General features: G+C 38.9%; 1 protein-coding gene across 1 annotated transcript in view; it reads right to left on the bottom strand.

The window, feature by feature from the left end:
• Positions 1–17,977, bottom strand: part of vps50 (VPS50 EARP/GARPII complex subunit) — a 108,216-nt gene that overhangs the window by 46,042 nt on the left and 44,197 nt on the right. The window contains exons 13-16 of the mRNA XM_062435924.1: positions 11,704–11,836; positions 3,305–3,396; positions 3,028–3,122; positions 334–432 (exon numbers count right to left, since the gene is read on the bottom strand). Coding sequence (XP_062291908.1) covers positions 334–432; positions 3,028–3,122; positions 3,305–3,396; positions 11,704–11,836 — 419 coding nt within the window. The remainder of the gene's footprint in view (positions 1–333; positions 433–3,027; positions 3,123–3,304; positions 3,397–11,703; positions 11,837–17,977) is intronic.

Genomic DNA, 17,977 nt, shown 5'->3' with positions numbered 1-17,977 from the left:
AAGATTCATCCATTATTCGTCAACCACAAACATGACTATCATCTGAAACATGAAAGTAGCCTAATGTTAGCCATCTAGCATAGCCACTCTAGATAGCTTAATGGGCTAACCCTGGTTGTTCTGGCACATTCAGGACCACTGACACTTGCTGTTAGCATTGTCGTTAACAGGCGGTACGCTTGGTGCACTTCCAAAGTAAATTTTACTTACTCAACTATTAGTTGACAAGAAAAATGTTTGGTGTAAAGTGTAATGACACATATACTCCATAGAGTGTTACTGGAATAAAGTGTGTTCGAGGCAGCTAATGAGTGTGACAGCAACACATCTCACCTGTGATAGTTTTTAAAGTAGTTTACACTCTGGCGTTTGATAGACTCTTGCAGGACCTCCGATTTACTGCCACAGAACTCCTCGCCCACCTGCATCAACCTGGAAGAAAGGATGATGGCAGAAACAACAATTAAGAAAGTACAAGGACAGAGGACGGAAAGGAGTGAGTGGGAAGTTGTTGAGATAAATGGGTTAACAAAGAGGACAGAATAAAATATGAATGAGATAAATGGGTTAACAAAGAGGACAGAATAAAATATGAATACATCCAGTTAGCTCACACTGTAAAGATGAATCCCCTGCACAAGACACCAGGCTTAAGAACCCAACGAGGTATTTCAGTGAATGCAGCCTTGAAAACTCTGGTAACCAAAACTCCTTTGTCACTGACGGCAGGATTGAATCACTTGGGCAGTTATCTGATTGCATGTGTAGTGAGTATACCAAGTGTAAGGAGAACAAGTGGACTCAGTGATAGCTGCCAATTTTACTTTTAAGGCCACCTCTTGGTGACAGTGCTTGATAATGACTTAATTTACAGTGTACAAAGTGATGACTTAAGCGATTATGTAGTTATTTTAAGGTTTTATTGCATAAATAAATATATATTTCACTCTATACCTATGTAGTGTATGCTTTTCAAATATATATATATATACACCATCTTTAAAATGTATATTTTTCTGAGCCAAAAAATGTGTGATTATGAAGTAAAACATTTAAAAGTGTTTTTAAGATATTTTATATTATTTTACTTCAGTTATATATCAAAAAGCGAAGAGCCTTCAGCTCTCTGGAGTGAGAGCCATTGAGTGTGTGGGTGTATGCTGGACTGACAGCTGAGCCAGCAGGGGAAAAAAGACACAATGTACATGGACGTGCTCTGGTAACAGGAACTTCCAGTCAAGGGACAGTGCAGTGTTAGAGGTTGGTGTTGAGCAAAAAAGAACCAGACCATGTGTCTCATCTAAAGTGACTGACCATCACAATAGACAGGGTGGCTTACAAGCCCAAAAAAAACATTAGATCAATTTCTCTCCTTTTTGGGGAATTTATTTGGGAGAATGAAGGGACAAGTTTACAGAAAATAAATTTGTTCTGTAAACTTGAGGTTCTGTGACACAAATACTTTCACCGAGCACGAACACTTTATTACAAACACCATACTAATACTGGGTAGGGCCTCCCTTTGCTCCCAAAACAGCCTCTATTGTCTATATAACAATCTCCCATTCTATCACATCACAAAAGTGTTCATATCTGATGACTGGGAAACCATTGTGGTACACTGAACTTATTGTTCATGAAACCAGTTTGAAGTGACTTTTGCTTTGTGGCATGGGGTATTATCATGCTGGAAATAGCCAGCAGAACATTGTTCAATTGTGGCCGTAAAGGGATTCACATGGTCAGCAACAATACTCAGACAGGCTGTGGCATTCAAACAATGATTGATGTGTATTATGGGGCCAACAGTTTGCCATGAAAGCATTCCACACACCATTAAAAACCCATGAGCAGTCTGGAGTGTTGACACAAGGCAGGTTGGGTCCATGGATTCATGTTGTTGATGCCAAATTCTGACCCTGCCATCTGCATGCCTATGCAGAAATCAATATTCATCAGACCAGGATATGTTCTAGTCTTCAACTGTCCAGTTTTAGGAAGCTTGTGCCCACTACAGCCTCAGATTTCTGTTCTTGGCTGGCAGGAGTGAAACCCACCATGGTCTTCTGCTGTTGTAGCCCATCTGCCTCATGTGGTTATGTGGTTATGTAAATTACCATAGCCTTTCTGTCACTTTGAACCAGTCTGGCTTCTCTAATCAACAAGGCGCTTCCATCCCCAGTACTGCATCTCTCTGGATGTTTGTAGTTTTTCGCATCATTCTGAGTAAACTGTAGACACTGCTGTATCAAATTCCCAGGAGATCAGCAGATTCAGAAATACTCTTACTAGCCCATCTGGCACCAACAACCATGTACAGACAAAGTCACTGAGATGACAATTTTCCCCCATTCTGATGTTTGATGTAAACATTGACTGAAGGTCCTGACCTGAACCTGCATGATTTTATACATGGCACTGCTGCCACCTTGATTGGCTGACTGATTAATTGCATGAATAAGCAGGTTTACAGGTGTTCCTAAAAAAGAGCACGATGAATGTATATGATATATCTAAAATATGATGTCTGATAAATATGCATTAATTTCAGTTGGATTTGAAAACACATTTACAACCTTGTCTCTTTGAAACTCATAAAAGCTGACTCCTTCCGCCCACAAGCTTGTTCTAGCCGAGTACAGACTAGAGTTATTTTAATGAGCTCAACATGACCACATTTCAAGGAATGTTATTGAAGTGTTTATAATTCTATTTGCTGTCAATTAAGTCAAATTAAACACATTATCATTCAGTTAATATAATCAGAATGTGTTGTTTAAATGGGTGCATACTAGCATTATAATTTCAATTTAGATATGCAAGTCAATAAGAGCAGTGAGTCAGTTACTGAGTAAGTCACAAATGAGTGCTGCGAGAAACAAAAGAGCAAAAAAAGAGAGGCTACATGTGAAAGCAGATCAATCTGAAAAAGAGACAAAACGACAACGAGGAGACAGAGACAGCCAGATAATGAAGACCAATTAGTGGGAACAAGGATAAGCTGGCTGCTCTGGCCCTGCGGCATACCTGCTGATGACATCCAGCACCACTATGAAATCGTCGTACTTGAAGTTAGACATGTCTGTCCCCAGGATGAAGGCCTTCACTTTCAACTGGACATCCTGAAGGGAGTAATGAGAGGGAGAGGGTGATTCGTGGGAGGAGAATTTATGATTGAGCAACTGTGAGTTGAGCAGAAACCTTAGGGAAAAGAAAAGAAAAGAAAAACTAGGAGTGGAAAGAGTTTCACATCCTGCAAAGAAAAAAAAATGGAGAAACAGCAAAGTAGACTCTTCATTCCAACCTGCCAGATCCGGGTCAGTCCATGCTCCAGCTTCTTCTTCACATAGCTGCGGTCCACCACCAACTCGTCAGATTCTGCTGCTGCCGCACCATCTGTGGGTATTCAACCAAGACATGGGGGCAAATTAAGAAACTAATAAAGAAACGGATAAAATTCTCTTTCTTCTTATCTATTTCATGTATCTATTGTTTGATCATGTGTTTTCCACACGACTGGAGAAAATTCATGTACCTATTTCAATGGGCACAAAATGGAGGCAAGAGCAGATGCAGATTAGAATCCACACAAATGTTTAAAAAAAAATCTTGCTTACAGTTGATGAAGAAGCAGATGAACAATATTCCTTTTTATAATAGTAAAATATAATTCCTCTCGTGTATTCTAATATTAACAAGGACATGTGCTCTCATTGACCTGCAGATCTGACACGTTTAGCATAAGTCTTTCATTGTAAGTTTGACCATGGATAGAGACAGCTGAGCCGTGAGACCTTCGGTCCAGAAGTGGTTGTCACTCAGCATGTGACAGGAGTGAAGGACACATAGTCAATCCAAGACTGACAGCAACCTGGAGCCCAGTAAGACAATACTGGATGACAGCTGAATAAGGTGTTGGTGTCCTTTTTGCTGTCAGGAGTCAAAACAATGAAACCCTTTTCTTCAGTGACCCTCATTTCTCCTCTATTATTAACTCACTATCCTCACTTGTGTTTTTTGTTTCAAGATGCTCAAATAGAATACCATGTGGTGCAGACACTAAAGAGGCTACAATATCATAGTTGCTGCAGTTCTTCCCTGGCAGCACTGAGCCTGTGAGCTATCAGGCAGGTAGATGACAAACCCACGTTAAATTGAATATATTGGAGACAGGAAAATGAATCTAAAATCTATCTGGAATTATTATATTAATAATCTTGTTCATTCTCCAATCATTTTACCTTTTGAATTACTGACAGGGGGGAAAAAAACTGGACTCTTGTACACCACATTGCTTACTTTATAGGTCCTGTTAATGGAATTCTTTTGTTAAGTTTCTCCACTCAACAGTGAGGCCAGCTGCCAGGGTCAGCTGCAGATATGCTCCTTCTAGGGATTTAGTGTCTCAAAAATGCTTTGGCAGGATGGATTCTTGTAGACACAGGAGCTTAAATGCTGGTTACAGGAAGGAAGGTCTCCCTACCCACTGCACGACCCTGATAACCAACTCATTCCCAGCACAGGAGAGAAACAAATAACTGGTTATAGTCCTAGAGACAAAAGCTGAAAAAACAAGAAATCCATCTCCATAACTGTATGCACCAAACACTAGCAGGGGAACAGATTAATGATGTGAGTTTCAAGAGGAGAATTTACAAGTCACCAGAATTCAGTATACAATAGCCGCTTTAAGTAAAAACAGATGTGTCACTGACAGGTTATGTGTGGAGCTCATTGTGTTTTGAGACCACACACACACACACTGTCCATTAAGCACACAGTGGTTTTATACAACTTTAAGATGAGAAAGGCATGAATCATGGGTAGTTTTTTCTCCTTCTGAAGTGGGCCTTTCAACCATCCGAAAGGTTTCACATACAAACACATAATTTCACTCCATTTCACTTGACACCTTCAAACTGTAATCAAAACAGAGCACTGAACCCGCTGAACCTGAGCAAGGGAATAGAGAACAGGTGAAGTCTACATATTTTTCACATGCTTTCAAAAGTGAAAAAAAAATAACAGAATCATAACGAAACTACATATAAAAAAATCCTCCCTGCTATTGTGTTGGTGTTTTTCATAATGACACATTACACAGATATAAGGAGGGATTAGTAGAAGAAAACTTTCACAAGCAAGATGTTGTGAGTACAGATAGGTAGAGTCAGAGTCAGAGTCACGTCAGAACAAGTGTAAAAGACTTCCGACATTGTGCTCAGTGCGGATCAGTGAACCTGGATTAATCAAAGCTCATGAAAAACTCTGAGTCTGAGAGGGTATTCTTTTACAGTGATATAGAAAGAAAAGTACAATAAAAGAAAACATTGATCAGTAAGATGTTCTTGACAGCTAAAAAACCACTCGGGCTGCACAAATGTCTAATTTTGTACTCCACTTCACATTTACTGTACCTTACATTGTATTTTTTTCCATCAGTTTGACCTGTACTTTCCACCATAGGACATGCGTCACTCAAACCTCAAGGCACACAATTAAGAGCAGAAAGGTCCAGCTTTACTGTGGATTCTGATAAAAAGCTCAATACACCAAAAGAAAGACAAAAATACACAAGGGGAATTTGTGTCAAGTTTTATCTGTTGCAATAGCTGGCTCGGAACAATACATTTCCCTTTAAAGTCATTACTGTGTAAGCCAATGTCTCATTTGTCCATTGCTGAAACGTCCCAGTTATCAAACCTGCTACCCTGTTAGCAAATTATACCCAACCATTTTTTTTTTCTTCAAACATTGTGCAAGATTAATTCATCCAATTCCAATAAAAAATAGCTTGTATTAGAAATTATCCAGAATTATATTTAATTTTCTTTCATTTTCCTTCATTATTTACATCTTTCACTAACACTCATCTAGTCGTTTTGTTATTTTAAAAAGTCTTGAAGGCTGGATAGAAGCTAACATGTTTGTTGCAGTTTCCAACAGTTATGTCAGTGCATTGAACTGTAAACTCTGTGTGACGTATCCTCTCATGAGCTAACTGCACTGTTAAACCCTCAATGAGATGTAGTAAAAATCATTTAGTCATGTCGCTTCAAATGTCAAGTATGTCTTATCCCCAGGGAGCCAGAGGGGGGAAAAAGCCTTTGCTGCTACCAAGAATGGGAAATGGCTGTCTTGGGAACCAAACCGGCAAGAATGTTTGGCAGACAAGAAGATATCACTTTCATAACAGCAGATCAAATTTAAATTCAGTCTAGCAAGACGACTTTTGCACCTGGCTATCAGGAACGCTCATCTTCTCCTCCCACCAGCTGATTGGAATCAGAAGTAGATGTGACAGTGAGTGACACCTCTCACACTTTTCCTGCGTTTGGATTGATATGAAACGTGCAGTTCTTGTGCATCTCAGATTCACACTTTCACTGACAGCGCAATTATGATGCTTTTTAAATTCAAGCCATCACCATCTCTTCATATTACCGGCACAGCTACTAATGTTGAGTTATGGATATTATTATATTATTATATATTATTATGGCCATGACTTTTTAATTATGGCATTGTGGGAGTGTTTCAATGAATGTCATTGGGACCCCTGTTAACCCTGTTTGTAATAGTCCTTAGTAAGAACAGAGCAATTTAAAATGAATGCATCACTCACTAAAGGACAAAACAGCAGAGGCCTTGGAAAAAAACATGATACTGCAACTTGATATATCTGGGTTTCATTTAATGAGGACAAGGACAACAGTGAGAGTGAGGGGGTATGAGGAAGGGAGAGCAAAAAATGTATAGAAGAGAAAGTGAATCTGAGTGGTAAAAGCTGAGAGCCCTGTCGCAGGTGAGAGAGCAGACACCGGGACTGATTTTCTGATGACTTAAAAAGTTGGGAACAATGGGTGTACCAGAGAGAGTGAGGTTATATCAACAGAAAAAGAAAGACAAGCAGGAATTAATCACAATAAAGGATGACACATCTGTTTAATGCTGTCTTGGGGAGGATACTGAAGCCAAAATTACTCCCAATGGCAGCACCCTGCATGGTAGATTGCCACCATCTTTGTGGGAGTGTGTGTGTGTGAATGGGGGAATGTGGCTTGTAATGTAAAAGCGCTTTGAGTGGTCAGAAGATGAGAAAGGCACTACACAAGTGCAGTCCATTTCCCATTTATCATGTATAGTATTTGAACACTGCCTAGTTGCTGTATGTTCATAGTTATTATACAGTGTGTTGTGGTAAAAAAACATCCCATTCATCACTGTGATTGATATTTTTGAAGTCCTTATTTATATTCTCTCTTAAATTTTCTACCTACTTTCACACCCCTGACCCTGCTTTTTTACTCTGAATTATTTTCCACTTTATACTATCTGGCAATGGGTGATATCCTTATCTTAATAGTCCCAGCAGATAGTATTGGGTCAAGTTTAATTGATCTTTAATACACATCAGAGAGTTCTACTGAGGGCACCCTTTCAGGTCTACACATTTCTATTCTGGGGCTCTACTGGAATATCTTTGCATGACTTACAGTTCAAAAAATTCCTTATTTATCTTATACTGGTTCTTTATGCAGCCCCTCAGTTCAACTTCTGCCTGAAACAAGCTGTCTCAGCTCCTGTCTTTAAAGGTCCTCCTCTAAGCCCACTCTTTTCTGATTGGTTTCTCGGCCAACGTCCAAAAGCTCTGTAGGCTACACCAACAATCAGCAGTAGTAGGATTTCATTTATTTTTCTTGTTCTTAACTCAAAATGGAAGCTTCTCAAATACATCTGTACATGTTCGATTGTGAATCTGATCCAAAATATGCGAATAGACAACATGAACAACTCACGGAACAACCTTAGCAACAAAGGCTATGGAACGGCAGCCATTTGTGAGCATGTACCAACAATGTGATGTCAGCTCTATGGGGAAGGTAACTTTGCAGGCAGAGCATTCAGCTCAGGCTGTTGCCCTCGCTTTTGAATTGACGGCAGCATTTTATATACAAGTTCACCTCTGGTTTTGGAACTTTGACCGTTGTTTAACATAGACATTATAACATTACATATATGACAGAAGATTACAAAAAGCATGTTGTGTCCCCTTTAAAGGACAACCTTTGGGGACTTTACATTGAATCTCTCAATATATAACTTTTTTATCCTATTTAAAATCCTCTGCAGTTGTTGAAACAGTCCATTTCTAATGCACCACAGTTGTTGTCAGTGCAGGTCTTGTCACCACCGACTCTCCCTGTTGACTTGGTGAGGGTGTAGATATGCTCTCCTGGTTCACTTATGGGAAAGCCCTAATGATAGATATTAAAGAGTGTTATTAAAGAGATGGAGGAAAAGATAAATGATAGGGAAAGCCACCTTTAGCCCATCTGTGGGTGGTAGGTACCAGTGTTTGACCTTATTCTGGCATTATGGGTAACAGATTTCTTGGTGAATCACAGGATGAACAGCCACAGGGGCCCTGTAGCTCCCCATCGGTTTTAGACTATGACTCATAAAAAAGCAGCGTGTGCCTGACTTTGTAAAAATCTGTAAAAGTTGAGCATGAGAAGAATCAAAACACGGCTCTGTTAACAGAAATTGGCGAGGAATCTGAAGAGTGAGTAATGACAGCCAGTAATATACAGGCTTTCAACACACTGCTTTGACATTGATAATTAGATGGAAAATCATCATTATACTGTACATGGAATTTCAATTATAATCTGAACTTTCCTACAGATGATGCAGAGTGAAGGGAAGCCAAATTGTTTTTTTAAAAACTCCCCCCCTCGTTTTGCACAGCAAGGCAGTATTGGCTTGTGGCACACTATACAATATGCTTTTAAATCCAACTTAATTTAAATGGATTACATTCCATCACATTCTGTACCATATACATTTTTAATATATTTCTTCAGTGATGTTTTGGTGGTCTTAGCCTTAAAAAAAATATGATTTATTTTATTCACATGTACACTTTTATGTGTTGAAAAGCTTGATCGTATGTTGTCCAACCTTAACATGCTTGGAAGGAGATGCAGTTGAAGGGCTTGAAGGGCAAATCCGCTTACTGCATGCACAGTATAATCTATAAGGCAGTTCTATAAGCTTATTTAGCTGTATTAAAATAAATAAATAAATAAAATTATTGGCCAAATGAAATTATATTGGTGTTATGTTGACACACGGGAAGAGAGGTATGCAATCCAATGCAAAAACATGTTGAAATAGTTAAATAAATTAAAAGAAATACAAATTTGCAATCGGATCAGTACTGGGAGAAGTCAGTCACCCATAGATTATTTCACATAGCTTGTTCCCTATATGTTATTTTACTACTGAAAACTAACGAGGTGCGAAGGCCAATTCTCACCCTGAGTGATGAAAACTGATGGCTTTCTTTATCACAGCAGAGCAGACAGCCTCTATACATTTCAATATTAGCCTCATGGCTCACGCCCATGCTCTGTATGCACAAACTGGCCATGGTTATTTACTTTCACACCCTCAAGTGCTCTCACACGTATTGAGCTGACGTCCATCAGCGCTGATCAAACATGACGGGGTATGTGTCACAGCAGCAAATCTGTTTTGTCAGGCGGGGAGACGACCCTGGTCAATGCTGCTTCCTGAAACAACCTTTCTTTTCCTTTGTCATCAAGTGGCGAGATTGATTACTGAAACATTATACTGCTATATTGAGTGGCCATAGCGCTAAATTCAACGGGATGCACTTTTTACTTTCTCACTGAAGGGAGAACCGTGACTGTGAGTGAGTTCGTGTCAGAAAGAGGGGGGAAGAGAGTGTCTTTAGAGGGTCTGACCATTTCAACTCTGATGGCCGCTAGGGTAAGATGGAGGTCACTGTCACCTCAAAGTACCCTTTCAACAAATGAGATAACCCGCGTATTGTAAATCACTAATCTGATGGAGAGAGAGAAAGGTGAAAGCCAGGACAATGCCAGGGTCGGGGACACCTTTACACAAAGGACAGAGGTGACAACCAATCAGGTAGTGAGATGATAGATGGGTGAAGATGGAATGAGGTGTGTGTCCTTTGCCTTTGCGAGTAGGATGGCATCTAATGAAGGATCCTGAGCATGTCAGCAAACATTCAGAGGCTGTAGGACATCCTCATGTCCTCATCCATTCACCTAATGAGTTCTGTACAGTACAGTGAATGGTAATAAGCCATCTTTCAATACACAGTAAGCAGGTATCAGTTAATTTGACATTTCTGCATCAGCAGCCAATACCTGACAACGTCTTCACCGAGATAAATTATATAAACAATAAAACAGTGAAAAGTGTCATAAACTAAATCCAGTATGGTTTCTTTTATCATCTTGGAAAGAAATTCAACTTTTAGTGGAGCTTAGCACTAAACCGCAAAGCATGTATTGCCTTGACAACTGAGCTTCTCAAGGCCGATGTTTTTACATCTGGTTGAGTGACAGCAGGATGGATAGAAGTAGCAAAACAACCAAGACTTTTCTTGTTGATCCAGACATAAGCTTTGGGTTTGGACAGACACAGTGTACAGCCATCTTGCTGTTCTCAATGGGCCGTAACTTGAGTGCGGTTATACTCAGTTTCCAGTGGAGAGTCAGTGAACGTTAAACTGTTATGGTCATAAAATGTAGAAAAATAACAAGGGGCTGTTACTCATTTTCTAAAATGACAATAGCAGGTAGAAAATGATGGAAAGTCACTGAAGACACCATAAAATGCATATGATGAGGGGAAAAAGTCAGAATTTTGTAATCAGCATCGACAAGCACTGCCAACACTGGATCTGAAAGTCCTGTTTGTATTAGCATGGAAAAGGGGCTAATTCAAAGTCACACATGACACATTTCCATAAGAAAAAAATGCATCATTCATGGTTCATCAGCTGCACATTTATTTATCCTTGAAAGTATACGACACGTCTGGGTCAAATCATTTTCACTATGTAAATTCAACAATGTGTACCTATAATTTATATTCATGTAATTAGGTCAGACTGTCAACCCAATTTAAATTTGATAATGCTGCAAAAATCAATACATACAAAACACTGTATTATCTTGCAACAGAGCTATAACTGCAAAACCATATTGCATCTCTTGGTACTGTTGCACAGAGGATGACTGTCATCAGAAGTGATTATTTCTGCTACTGACACATTTAATGACCTCTACACTGTGAAAGGGAACTTAGAAAATGCTGTAAAATATAAGCCACTTCAGAACCCATACTACTTTGCTGTCCACATTGAATAACTAGTACACATTGAACACTCTTCTCTTTTCATACACTGAGGTTGAGTAATTCCTCTCTGTAAGTTCAATAAAGCCAGTAAACCTACTGTACACTATGTTGATATCAAACAGCCAGGTGGGACTGGTACTACTGAGAATGTCTAGAAAAGTTCATTCCATTCTCACTGAGTCTTTGTACAGTAATTGATTCTGTGAGTTACCTCCTCGGCTTAGGGTACAACGTGAGCAAGAAATCAGGTGACAAAGGGATCGAAAATGAAAAAATGTGACGACTGTGAAGAATATGGTAGTCTCTTGTGTCATCTGAGTCATCGGGTTTATGTGAGAGGTCGTTACTCAGTCTTTTATTTCTGAATCTGTAATTGTGCAGACGGGTTGCTGTGCACTTTTTGCCTTCTCCTGGCATGGAGGTACATCAGAACAGTGTTGTGCCTAGTAAAAACTAATTTTACAAAATGATGAAGGTCACTGGGTTAAATAAATCTCTTACCTGGGGTGGGTGTGGTCTCCAATTTGTCATGCTCTTCGTGCCACTGCATGGTGCGGTGGTAGCTCAGCATCACCTCCCACAATGCCTTGCATAGGTCTGTCAGGCAGGGAATGTAGCTGTCTGGGGTGATATGCTGCAAACAGAGAGGTAATGAAGACAAGGTTACTGATGATTATTTCTGTATGAATTCCTTGATAGTTTTTATAATTCCACCTCTGTGTCATGTCAATCTTTCTGTGTGCTTTGACCTGATTCAGCAGAGACAAAAAAATAAAAAGCTGCTCATCTGTCCTCGACATTATATCTAATTAATGCCTGCTCACACTCATCATTCAAGGACAGTGTTGAAAAACATCTAGTCTGTGTCACAAGAAACCCTTTCATGTTACTGTATGTAAGAGCTGATTTATGTAAAGACTGATTAAAATGAAGATGTTATTAAAAGCATGCAATGCTAATACGTAGATAATAGATATAAAATTATCTCTGACAGGAGCATTAGATAAAGTATTAAACTATATTGCCTCCAACAACTTTGTTAATGAGTTCCAAATTAGCACAGAATGATAATTCTATATTGTTATAATTGGATTAAACTGAAGACCTGTACGAAGTTTAAAATGAACACCCGCCAAGCACCAAATGCAGGTAAATTTTGGGTTTGGTGGAAAAATAAATTGGGGTCACTGGCCAGTTGGCTGGTAAATAATATGGGAACAAAGCGTAGGTCCCGTATTGCGTCATTGTGTATTTTTATGTGCTTAGATGGTTGAGTCCAGCTGAGACTAATCTGACCCTCACTGTCCACTGTACCTATCGTGACCAGAGTGAATCAAATCAAATCAGCTTACTACTATTTATCTATTTCTACACAATGTCTGTCTATGATTTTGCTGTAAGAAACATCTGTGTTACACTTTTTTTTTATAGTATTGATTTTCTTTTATTGAAAAGGTACAGAATAAATGTTGTACATCCAATGTTATCTATTCAATTGTCTTGTTAAAGTGATGCTAAATATGAGTTTACATACTGAAAACTCAAGGTAATTAGTCTTAGTCAATTAATCTGCCATTGACAAAGAATACATTTTGGACCCTGCTTGGATGTCAGAGTTTTTCACTTCAGTCAATAATGTAATATATGGTTGTCTTGGTTCATAAGCATTATCTTTGACGGTTTAATATTATCCAACTACTTATAATTACTACATAATACACACTGTACTGTATAATATGCCTATGCAGATATGTAATCAATCAATGTCTATGCGTCAGCTGTTACATAATTTTCATATGTCAAAGGTGGGAAGTCAGTTATTGCTTTCATGAAATGGTAACTTTATTATTTCTACATATTATGAGACTGTAATTATAGACTGGAGTAAAAATTAATGATAATGCTCCCTGTAAAATGTCAAAAGTGTTATCTACTAAGCTATCTGACAATATCTGCAATACCGGCATAGAGCTTTGTTAATAATCACAATGGTCCAAGACAAAAAATCCTTCCTTTTCCTGCACACATCTATGAACACAATTGCATACATGTGTTAGATTCAAATTTGGCTTACCTAAGAAAATTTGAACTTGCACAACAGTGGTCACTGACAGTTCAAGGCTCTGCAGAACAACTCACCAATCGAGCCCTGTCAACATGTTCTGAGAAAAATTCATCGCTGACGGATGAAACTGTGCTGTCGACACTAGCCGCATTTCACTTTCTTTAAACCACGATTATGAATGAGTGTTTCTAGACCCCCGCTACTTCTCACAAAAGCGTTGTAAATTGCATGCCAGTAGCCTCACACACGCTGAGAGAGAAAACAGTGCAGATCAATACAGACCCCAACTGTGCAAAAACTAACATGAGTAAAGTCCCACACCTTTTCCTGGCTTTTTCTTGTGGCGTGTCCAAGTCTCTGAGTGACAGACCACTGCTAGCCAGGACAATCTCTCAACACAACATTTCTGTGAGTGAGACAGTCTGAGGTAGATTTAATCCCATAAACCATCGGTAAGTACGTTTGATCTCAAAAGATGATGGGGCTGTTGCCTGCTTAGATAGATAGATAAACTGCTTAACAGGATCCACTGGTGTCAAGTACTATTGTTAGAGATGACTTGGTGTTGAAAGGATGAAACGCTATTAGTTCAACAGCCACATCTCAGAAATCAATGTAAAAGTGGGAAAACCCAGTTAGTTATGTACGCCAGTGTATAAAACAAAGAATACTAGAGGTAATGTGATGATTTCATCCACATTTTACTTTTAATGGGCATTAGATTTTTAACAATCCATTCACAACAGCACATTAAAACGACATAACTTGAGAGGTTTTAATACCTTTGATGCAATGGACATTAATCTGCATTTTTTGTTGGGTTTTTTTTTCTCCAGAGGGTGTTTTTGTAACCATGAAATGTGGCAAACTCATCCGCAAAAGCAACATTTTAATGACAAAAATAAATGTGTACAACTCTGCATCCACAGAGAAAAATATTCACAGAAATGAATAATAAACGTCACCTTATACAATGTTTTGTTTTTAAAAGCCATATATGGCTTCAATGGCAACTGCAATGTATCTACTGTGAGACATTCTTTGTAACCACACAGACTGGGTATCATTTATGAGTTGTGTCGACTACAAGAACATTGCATTACTCCTCCTGTTTGCACTGACTACAAGCGCCATCTGAGCTACGAAAACCACAAACCACAACCAGCCAGCATCTTCAACTTCTTTAACATCTTTAGCCAGCAACTAAAATATTCATAATTCTAGTGAAGTAAAATATTAAAAGGAGACATTAAAAAATCAGTATGAAAAAGTGAGATTCAAAACCACGAGGGCTAATAATAGTGTTGATTAACTATAATCACACTGTCATAGAGCATATACAGGATTGCCTTTTGAGTTATATCTAGGAAGCCAAAGTTCAGTGATTTTATAAAGGTAATACCTTATAAAATAGTAGTTTTGTCAATTATAATTACAGCTTTCTTGTTCCAGTCTTAGTAAAATTCCCCATATTGGATTAAATGATTAATACAGCTGAATATTGGTACTACATATCAGTCAAGTAACCCTTGCTTCTTTATTGCCTTAACTAACATTATCAATTTGAATATACTACTTGAGCATACTTTCAACATATTACTATGCTTTCTGCTATGACTACAACAAAGAATTTTACACCATGATTAGCATTATTAGAGTGTGTATGATCAATCAAAGTAAGTGAGCACCAGTGCTTAGGGAACCAACCTAAAATAAATAAATACAGATAAAGTTACAAACAGGCTCCAGCAGCTCTGGTCAGATAGGTAAGCTAATGAACCAGATCTGACAAAACCAGTCTTACGTTTGACACTCTATGTTCTCCACCAGCCAACCGTATCACAGCAGTATGTTGCCAAGCAACTGGGGTGAGGGAAGAGGATGTGGGGGTAAGAGCTTTGAGTATGTGAGGAAAATGTAATTTCAGTTGCGCCTACACACAACTTCTGCCCTGTTTGTGTGTGTGTGTGTGTGTGAGGTCTGTCATAGGCTACTTTTAAGGACAAATTTCAGACTTAGGATTTAAGTTATGTACCCAATTTGGGGAAAAGCTGTTTTTTGGGTCAGTGGTTAAGGTTAGGGTTAGTTTATGGGCAAAGAATGAATGTAAGTTTATGGAATGTCCCCAAAAGTGACCATGATCTAATATGTGTGTGTATGCACCAATATGTGTGTGTTTTTTTTTTTAAAGACAGTTACCCATCATTATAAACATAACATATGTCAGGCTTTGTAAGTGAGGTTTTAAGAAGAAAAAGAAGTGCATCTCTTTGAAGTTTGTGTGTGGGCGAGTGGAGGAATGAACATGAAAGAAATGCCCGTTCAACAGAAAAAATATGAAGGTACCCTTAATTTAGCAGATTCATTTCACTTCATGACAACCCCCCCTCCCCCCAGATTATGTTGCAAGAGATCAAAATAAAACTGTGGATATAAAAAGTCTACACAGATCCTCCAACAAACAAAAACCATCACCGTTAATTATTAGGGATTTTTTGTTTTTTTAGACAACACGCTGATTGCAAAAATCTGCACACACCAACTAATACTATGTGGAAGCACCTTTTGCCTTTATTACAGCAGCAAATCTTTGTGTATACATCTCTATAAACTTTGCACATCTAGACGTGGAACTTTATCCCATTCCTCTTTTAAAAAAAGTTCAAGTTCCTTCAAATTTAAAGGGGATCTCCTGTGTATACTTCTCCTTAGCTGTCATTCGGCATGGTTTTGATGGGATTGAGGTCTGGGCTCTGACTGGGCCATTCCTAGACTTTAGAATTTCCTTTTATGAAGCCATCTCTTGGTCGACTTTGATGTGTGCTTTGGGTCATTATCATGTTGGAATGTGAAATTCCTCTTCATCGTCAGCTTTCTGACAAAGGCCAGCAGGTTCTGTGCCAAAATATGCTGATAGTTGTTGGTATTCATTATCACGTAAATATTGACAAGAGCCCCTGACTTGGGCTGAAATGCAATTAGGGCCAAAAAATTCAACCTTTGTCTTGTGAGACTATAACACAATTTCCCACATGGTTTGGGGTGACTGAATGTATTTTTGAGCATGGATATTCCTTTCCACCCTACCCCATATCCCAGACTTGCACAGAATACAAAAGTTGATGGTCACATGCAAGGAGTGACTAGTACCTGCCAGAAATTCCTGTTGCTGTTGGCCTCTTGGTAGTGTCCCTGATAGGTTTTTCTTGACATCCTTTGATTAACTTTGGAGGGTCGTCCTGATTTTTGCAATGTCTTTGTGATGCCATATTTTCAACCTTATAGATCGGGGGTGTCAAACACACAGCCCGCTGTCTTTATCGAAGAGGAGAAAAGTGGAACATGGTGTCGAGTTTTCCAAGAAAAATGGACCAGTTTTCATCTATTCATGGAGATAAATGGGAAGCCAGTGGGCTTGGTGTGTTCACAGCACCTCTCAGTGCTCAAGAAATATAATATTCGGTGTCACTGTCAGACTTATCATGGCGAAAAATACAAGAACTCGCAAGCATAACTGAGAACAGACAAGATAAATGAATTGTTGGTGGGTTTGAGGAAACAACAGTCTCTTTTTAGCCGTAGCCGAGACATTAGCGAGGGTGAGAGGGTGAGTTTGTGAAGACATGAATGCTGAAGGCTGCAGTGTCTCCCGATAAACGACAGTCTTTTACCACCATCAGTCTGATGAGAAACTCTGTCGCAGACAGGATTTCGGATCTTGCTGGAGATTTGGACAGTCTAATTAAGGATACAGTCAGGTTATTATTGTTTTTTTTATTTAAATTGTTCCTTATAATGAACTATTTGTTTTTTCTCTGGAATTTTGTTTATGGAAGATCACATGAAACATCAGGTGGAACAAGTCTGAGATTTAAATTGGTGTTATTTCTGTCTTTACATTTCAAAAACCTGCAATTTCATAATGGTGTGCAGACTTTTTATATCCACTGTGTCAGCGATCTGCAGACATGCTGTGCCAGCAAAGAAAGGAAGTACACTCTCCTAAAGATGATTCTGTCTTTCTCACACACACACACACACACACACACACACACACACACACACACACACACACACTCACACACACACACACACACACACACACACACACACACACACACACACACACACACACACACACACACACACTCTCTTAAACACAACTTGGTGTACAGGCCTGCAGTGCCTGTCTGGATTAACTCTGAGCCAACATGCTGTATGCCCTCAACAAAACATCTAGGCAATTAGTTACAGTGCTATGAGATTTGTAATTAATTATACATTTCATTTCAACTTAAAGAGACCCAGATAGATTCCCACGGTAACTTTCAACAACTGTGTGAGATAGTAAATGTCCAGTTTACTGTTGGGTGGGGGTGGAGGGTGGTGGGGTGGGGCAACTCTAGACAGTGACAAATGTACTGTATATACTGACTCGTATGGAGCCAGAATAGAAACAATTTCACACATCTTGACAAACAGAAGGTGGCTTTTTATTGTAACATTAATATTCTAATCTTGCAGACTTGGAAAGAAAATGGTTATTCCATTGGAGAAAAAAAACTATTTTAAAGTTCCTCTTTCTTTGACATTTTTGATTGAGAGTTCATGTAAGGTGCCATTTGACCCTGAATAACTACACTTTTCAATGTAAAAATCGTATAACCACCCTGCAACTCCTAATTAATCTACGAGTGGTAGAGACAATGT

The sequence above is a fragment of the Scomber scombrus genome, chromosome 16 (genome assembly GCF_963691925.1).
Source record: "Scomber scombrus chromosome 16, fScoSco1.1, whole genome shotgun sequence".
Classification (NCBI taxonomy): domain Eukaryota; kingdom Metazoa; phylum Chordata; class Actinopteri; order Scombriformes; family Scombridae; genus Scomber; species Scomber scombrus.
Note: the sequence above shows the minus strand (reverse complement) of the source record. Positions and strands in the feature narration are given on the sequence as shown.